Genomic DNA, 7,621 nt, shown 5'->3' with positions numbered 1-7,621 from the left:
GTGAATCAAAACTTAAGATGGTTTTGCAGAGATGTGTACAGCTTTAATGTAAAAATAACTGACCAACTTGGCATTTTTTTAGCAAGTTAAGTTAAAATGACCAATTTATATATACTGTATCCTACAACTCATCTGTTGCTAAGTGAAGAATAAATGTATGAAGGAATAAATATTAAAATTTTATTCAACAAATTTTTATTTGACAGAATACAAAAGTGACTGACAGTACACAGAAAAAAAACTTTAATGTTACGTACAAATTTACATTTTCACAATAAGTTAGTATTCACATATTAACACAAAAATATTGTGTCATTTCATTGTTAAAAGGAAACTCCTTCCTCAAAATCTCCAAGGAATGTGACTGTAAAAGCATGACTTACATACCCCACATTAAGTGATAGACACACTGGGCACTTCTGCCTTTACCCCAAATTGTTGACACACTTTTTTCAGCTGCTCCTCCAACAGAACATTCTTCTTCACCTCTAAGTTGTAGTTATATTTCAGGTCTTCGATTTCATCAAAAAATGCTGGGTCAAAGTTCTCCAGTTCTTTTTTCAGCTTCGTGACCTCAGCTTGAAGTTCGGTTTTTTCAGTTTCAGCTGCCTGCAGAAGTTTTTTGAGTTTCCCATAATCTATGGACACAAGAAGAGAAACCATCACGATTCTTCTTTAGACGGTACTGTACCTCATACCTATCAAGGTGTTTGTTAAGACAGCACATATTTAAAAAAAAAAATCCCAACCTCCCTCAGATTCACGCTGACAAAACAATAGCGTAGCTGGAAGACTCGCCTAGTTTAGATGTCGTCTCGCCGTATCGCTCACTGTATTCTTGCATCTTTCGTTTCAGTTCTTCATTCTCTTTTTCCAGCTGAGTGTTGGCCAGTCTTCACGTACGTGACATGTAGAGTTTATTCAAAAGCAAAATGTAAAGTTGAATGTTTCAGACTAAGAAAGAAAAAAAAATCATTTCCATGCGAAATTTAATGTACCTTCTTTCCGGGAAGGCCTTGCTGCGTCCCGCATCACCTTTTCCAGCAGCAGGAAAAGTTTTGAACACGTCAGCCTAAGAATGACAAACTGATAGCATCAATCAAATACAGCACCTAAAAAGACAAAACTTTTTGTCCCAGACATAACCGTGTTACATCACAGATTTTGTCATCTCTTTTTTTCCAGAGAAAAAAAAAACAGGATGATAACTAACTAACTAAAAACTAAAGCTTCTCTTGAAAACACAACAAAATGTCCACAGAAAATGTCAACTCATTTTGCATTTGATGTCAAGGAAAATAAGACGCGTTATAAACTGTGGAGCAACTCTAGAAACACAAACTTTTACACTTTACATTTTATTCCACTGAATCGACTTTAGATTTCGTGTACTATAATCTTATGACATGAAGTCGAATAAAACTAAAAGAATTTATTAAAACTTAATTATGTTTTTGTCAAAATATGACTAAAACTACAATAAAAAATGCTGTCAAAATAAACATAAGCTGCTGCATTAAAAACAACAAAAAAGTTTGAAAAACTGACATTTCCGATCAGTATCTGCTTACCAAAGATTGTCATGACTGCTAGATTCAGCACTCTCTTAAAATAACAGCAACAATGAACAAATTCTGGCTACACGTTTTAAAGTTTTTGCCACCTGATCCTCGAGTTGTCGTATTGCTATCTGAGCTCTCTCCTCCCGCTCTGTCATCTCTTTCAGCTGTTGTTTGAGTTCAGACAGTCGGACGGTCTTTTGGGAGAGTTCCTTCTCCAGCTCCTTCATCTTGTTCTCAAACATCCTGCACAAATAGAAGTCAAATGACCATCAGATCTCAAATTGTGTCCAAAGTAAATAAACATGCTGTTTGTTAATATTGTCTTATTAAAGCTTGAGCATGAGACTGACGTAAATGAACATCCTTTATTACCAAAGAGTTTGCATAATGCTAAGCCTGTTAGCGACAGTCTATTTCGCAGCATACCAGAGTTTGAATTCCATGGCCATGATAATGATTGTGTATTTAAGTCACACGCTGCTGATTTAACCTGCTGCACAAGCCTAAAACTTAAAAATTACTTTTAAGTGTCCTTTTCTGGAAGACTACAGGTTTCGCTGACCTGGTTACCACAGATGACTTCATGGTCTTAGTGTCCACCCCCTCTGTGATGGGCCTGGACAGAGCTTCCCTCAGTCTTTGCTTGGTGTCTTCCAGCTCTGCCTCGAGCTTCTCATTTGTCACTTCTAGAGTCGTCTTGGTCACTCTCAGCCTTTCTGCAGCCTCCATTTCCTTTTACAGTGACACGCATAGCCAAGAGACAAAAACAAGCATTTAGATTTTTTTGATAGGTTTTTTTTTTTTTTTTTTTTTTTGGAATAATTAATTCTGCCCCGACTCAATTTCTTTAAAACTAACTTGTAACGAGTCATAAAAGAAGTTACCCTTTTAATCTCCTTTCGAAGACGTTCATTTTCAATCACTATTTTCTCCAGGCCTTTGGTTTTGGATTCAAGTTTGGAATTCAGATCAGTTTCAGCCTCACGCTTCAGCGTTTCAAAGTCAGCCTGGAAAACAGCGCTTACTGTCAGCTGCAGTCACGGAACAAAGATGCTAAATAAACCTTTCCAAAAAAATGTTTGTGACGTGTAAGGAGAGACACGCGTTGGCAACCTTTAGCTTAATATTTTCTTTCTCCAGGGCAGTGACTTTGTCTTGATTCACAGTGGCGCTGGATTTCTTCAGTGTTTCATTTTCCCGCTGCACCCTCTCCACCACCTTCTTCATCAATCCAATTGTCTTCTCGAGCTCAGGCACCGTTTTACCACTGTGACCACCCTGATGAGGATCACAGAACAAATCATGTATTACATCAGAACTAGTTCATTTTCTTGTTAGCTGTGTACAGATTTATTTTCAGTTGTTTTAAACATGTCTAACATGCCTACACGTGTAGGCAAAGAAAAAAAAAACGTACTCCACGTATATGAGCCAGCTTTTTTTCTGCCTCTGTCTTTTCCTTTTTCAGTGCGTTGCACATCTCCTTAAGGTCCGCAACTTGATTCTGTAGGGGGGAAAAAACAAAACACCTTTGGCAAAAAAAAACTACTTCCAGTTTGTCCAAATCAAAGTATTAATTTAATAGATTTGCTCCATTCTTTTAAACCTCTTAATGTGGTGCTGAAAGAAAAACAACATGATGCTACAGATGAAGTCACTTTTTAATAAAGCAAACTTTCATAATTTTTATGTATTTTTGTAAATGGTCTATTATTAAAGGATTCTTAAGCGAATTAATGCAAATGTGTTTAATGAAGAGGTAAACTCTGCAGGTGCCATCAATGGTCTTCTTTATATTTTAAAATTATAGTTCTCACACAGGAAATATTTACAGTCAGGGCTTTCTGCCAAACTGGCTCTCCCAGATCTGCAGCTTGTAACATTTATTAAAAAATATATATATATATATATATTATGGATGTATGTATGTTTTCATATATCCATAGCCCTCGTGTTGCACTGATCAGCTACCTCAGTCTAATTGGGTAATGTCTACCTTGAGCCTTGGCAGGTCTTTGTTGGTCTGCTCCAGCTGAAAGCGCAGCTCCAGGTTCTCAGAGGCCAGCTTGAGGTTTTCTTTTTGGAGGTCCTGCTCTCTCTCTGATGGAGTATTGGTGCCTCGTCCTGAAGTCTAGAGGATAGCAAGGGCACAGAGTGAACCAGGTGGAAATAAAGGTTATCAAATTAAACTGAAACAAAATATTGCAAAGGGAGTGCAGAAACCACTGGGAACATCGAGTCCATGATAGACTGTGTGAGGGAAGGAAACAACGGCACACTAAAAAGCAAGTCACGGCGCAATTTTTGCTCTTCCATGTCTAATGCTATCACAGCACTACCACTCCAGCAGGGTGACTACAGAAGCCTTCAGATACCTTTCGACAGCTCACAGATTTGCCTTCACGTTTTTTTACTCCATGATCCATCTTGTTCCTGATGAAATGTTTGCTATGAATAGAGCTGGGGTCCTCATCTTCATGTAATGGATTTTCCACACTTGCATTCTTTGTTGTGTCATCTTTCTGTGTAACCCATTCGTCCACCTGCTGTGGCTTCTCTGATGCGATTCCCACATCATAATCATTATCATCTGTATTTTGATCGTCTTGGTCGCCAACAGCCTCTTTATTTGGCGCTTCACTCATTTCATCATCTGTAACTGTCTCTGCTGGAGGGGGTGATATAACTGATCCTGGTCTTCCTGACAGTTCATCAGGCTCACTTTCCTTTCTTGCCTGTTCTTCTTCCTTGTCTTCAGGTGTATGAACTTTGGAGCCACAATGAATTTCTTCTGTGCCTTCTAAAATGTCACCTTCGGTTTGTTTCTCATCATCTTCAGCATTATCAGTTCTAAGATCTACTTCTCTGGTCACATCTGGTTCGAGATCGCCTGGAGCTTCAGAGCTTGGTTGCGCTTGTTTAGTGTGAACATCATCTGCTTCTGCACAGCTGGTCTGAGTTTCTCTGTTCACCCAAGTCTGCTTTGGCTCCCTCTGTTGGTCAAAGGCATCTTCAGCAGTTTCAGTGCTGAGAAGGCTTCTGCAGGATTCAACAGGACAGGAACCCGCATGCCCTTCACATGATCCATCGTCCACATCAAAAGTAGCAGAGCGAATCTCTCTTAGAGTCTGAGAAGACATGCTTTTTCCCTTCATGGACAAACACAGTTAAATGAAAGATGTGTATTGAGAAAACTGGACGTAAAAAAAGGGTGAATGCAGAAATGAAATAAATTTTAACAAAACCCCCCTTTCATTATGTTATTTTTGAAAAGTAAAAGGCAAACCTCAGCTTCTGCTTAAGGTCCATACTCATAAATAAGAGTAAAAAATATCTGTGTCTTCCAATTAGAGCTGCAAATGACACTAACATATATACAGATGTTTTCCTTGTACACCCATGCCCTTATGAATAGCAACCAAAGAAATTAATTGACAAAATAATGGCCTTAACATTAAATCCCATGTTAAGTTAGTTAAGAATAATGAATTTAAAATGACATAAAATGAGTAAAACCAGCAAATTTCCATATTTCAAAGTTGGAAGCTGCCCTTTTGCTTGATGAAATTCTTACATGTATCTTATTTGTTGATCTCAGAGTCAAATAAATACTTACAGAAGGTCTTGATGGTGATTCTTTGATAACCTGGCTCTCTAAGGAACGGAGTCTCTCCTCCAGGAAGCGGTTTCTCAGCATCATATCCTCAATGGCACCGTCACGCGGTAAAGCCTGTTGCTGTCTGTACATTGAGTAAGAAAACAAGAATAGAATAATCCTTTAATTGTCCCACAAGGGGAAATTTGGTTGTAACAGCAGCCAGAAAGACACATATACAAACAAACAGTACACAGGACACAGAACAGAAACATACACAGTTTTTTCTTACATATTTACAATGGACAATGGTTACTATAAACAGAGTACTGTACAGTTATTAAATTAAATATAAATAACTACAGATAAGAGGCAAACCAGGTTGTAGTGCGAATCGGTTGATTAACTTATTGCAGTTACAGCGCAGATGTAAACATCTATGATTGTTGGGAGCAGTTCTGATTGTACAGTCTGACAGCTGCAGGGAGGTTTGGACTATGTAAAGCTGCTCTATCAGACAGAATCTATAATTACCAACAGTTTACAAGCACTGAAACGTATAGTGTCACAGGCAAAGGCAAGGACATCAGTGCTCGAGTGACATCATCTTTATGTATCCATGCACACATTAACTTGATTTAAGTTTGCCGTATTAATCCTGGATATTTTTTTAATTAAAAGAGTGTATTTGTGGTTAACTTTACGACATCCAGCTGCAGTTTTGAGATCTGAATATGATTACTGTAAGCATGTTTTTTCATAACTAATGCACTGGTATTTTGGTCAATATTTAGTGTTTGTTTGTGATTAGTTTTATTATATTATTATGTTTATTACTGCGTATTTATTACTAAAACAATTCATTGTGAGTTTTTATTTTCCAATTAGTTAATGTTTACTGCCTCTTTTGTGTATATGTAATTTAACGGCACACTACACATAATATTGAATTTTGTGTATGTGATTCAGATTCTTTTATTGTTTCGTAAAGTTAGCATGTTCCAAGAATGGCCTACTCTCCATCAAGAAGAGAAAGAGATGAAGCCGAAGCCTAGAAAACTATCAACGTGCCCGCCTAAATGCAATCTACACGTTAGGACATTTGAATACTTTATAGTGAGAATCTCTGTCTCCAGGTCTGAGTTCTTCTTCTTCAGCTCCTCCATCTCCTTCTCCATTTCAGTGGACCGCACCCCCACCACCTGATCAGCAGTGACCCCTCGAGCCTTCAGCTTTTTCTGCAGCGCACTCTTCTCTTGCTCCAGCCTATAAATGCAAAAAGACACAAGCAGCAAATAAAACGAATTAAGTGACAGTTCCACTGACACACTAACGTCTTCTACATCCACACAAGTGCCTCTGGGTTTTAGACAGAAAACACGAAGAGAAGTAAGTCAACGAAGGCTGTTTGTGTCATGTCCAAACTAACCTGGCATAGAGGTCTTTAAGAGTGCTGAGCTGTTTTGAGAGGGATTCATTCTCTCGTTCCTTCTCCTTCAGTGAATTTTTGACCTTCTCCATCTTGGCCTGCCATTTCTTGCCCTCCTCCCATCGCACAATTTCTTCTTTAGTCTGTCCAAAATGTATCAAATCACTACATGTACAACATATAAATATTAATAATATATTAAAAGGCTGCAGAAAACAAGAGTCCTTTTCACTCGTGTCCCAAAAGGCCATCGGAGAGCCACTGAGATTAAACACATTCGCAAGGGAAGGTTTTCAAATGACAAACGGCAACTTTGGGCAGCAGATTTGGTCAAAGTCACTGATGTTCCTTCAGAGATCAGTGCAGCCCTTATGAACAAATGCTTTCTTCCACCTATCTTGTTCTGCTTATTGATTAAAATAACAGGGCTGGTTGCAAACTGATGTTACTTTGCACTAAAAAAAGAAAGAAAAAACACCAACGACTGTACTGACTCAGTTTCAAGTGACTCTCATCTCCTGTAATATGTGCCTCTTTTCCACGATGTGCATAGCCAGGAAAAGAGCAAAATATCGCTGTACTATTTGGCCCCGGTCACTGCACCACCTTGAAAACAGGGTCCAAAATATTTGATGCCGACTGAATTGATGTTCATACCTTTCCGTGATCGTCTTTGACGTGTTTTATTTCAGCTCTTTTCTCCAAGTCAGACTCCAATCTCCAGATCTTCTTCTGCAGATTCTCAATAGTTGGTCGCTTTCCATCTGCTTCTCGTTGGCTCTAAAAACAAACACGAAAGCACCTTTTCTCAGACAGGTACATAGATGGAGCTGGAAAGTTTTCTGTTTAGGTTAGGGTCACAGTGGGGAGTTTTGGTTAATATATAAATTATAGCCCAACTCCTGAGATAAACCTGAAACTTAACTTACAAAAAAATAACTCCTACATGGTACTGATCCACAAGAATTAAATCAGTTCTGATATATGAGCTTGTGACATGTGAGATTCCATTCTTGATGCATGCTTCAGTTTTTT

General features: G+C 38.4%; 1 protein-coding gene across 3 annotated transcripts in view; it reads right to left on the bottom strand.

The window, feature by feature from the left end:
- Positions 1-172: 172 nt before the first annotated feature.
- Positions 173-7,621, bottom strand: part of cep290 (centrosomal protein 290) — a 44,526-nt gene continuing 37,077 nt past the window's right edge. For all 3 annotated transcript variants that reach the window (XM_013273780.3, XM_005454174.4, XM_013273781.3), the window contains 13 exons: positions 7,244-7,366; positions 6,587-6,729; positions 6,268-6,423; positions 5,179-5,302; positions 3,559-3,693; positions 2,980-3,066; positions 2,676-2,840; positions 2,447-2,569; positions 2,125-2,294; positions 1,664-1,805; positions 999-1,072; positions 799-893; positions 173-638 (listed from right to left, as the gene is read on the bottom strand). In XM_013273780.3, coding sequence (XP_013129234.1) covers positions 394-638; positions 799-893; positions 999-1,072; positions 1,664-1,805; positions 2,125-2,294; positions 2,447-2,569; positions 2,676-2,840; positions 2,980-3,066; positions 3,559-3,693; positions 5,179-5,302; positions 6,268-6,423; positions 6,587-6,729; positions 7,244-7,366 — 1,782 coding nt within the window. In that variant the 3' untranslated portion in view covers positions 173-393. The remainder of the gene's footprint in view (positions 639-798; positions 894-998; positions 1,073-1,663; positions 1,806-2,124; positions 2,295-2,446; positions 2,570-2,675; positions 2,841-2,979; positions 3,067-3,558; positions 3,694-5,178; positions 5,303-6,267; positions 6,424-6,586; positions 6,730-7,243; positions 7,367-7,621) is intronic.

This window comes from Oreochromis niloticus, linkage group LG7 (assembly GCF_001858045.2).
Source record: "Oreochromis niloticus isolate F11D_XX linkage group LG7, O_niloticus_UMD_NMBU, whole genome shotgun sequence".
NCBI lineage: Eukaryota > Metazoa > Chordata > Actinopteri > Cichliformes > Cichlidae > Oreochromis > Oreochromis niloticus.
Note: the sequence above shows the minus strand (reverse complement) of the source record. Positions and strands in the feature narration are given on the sequence as shown.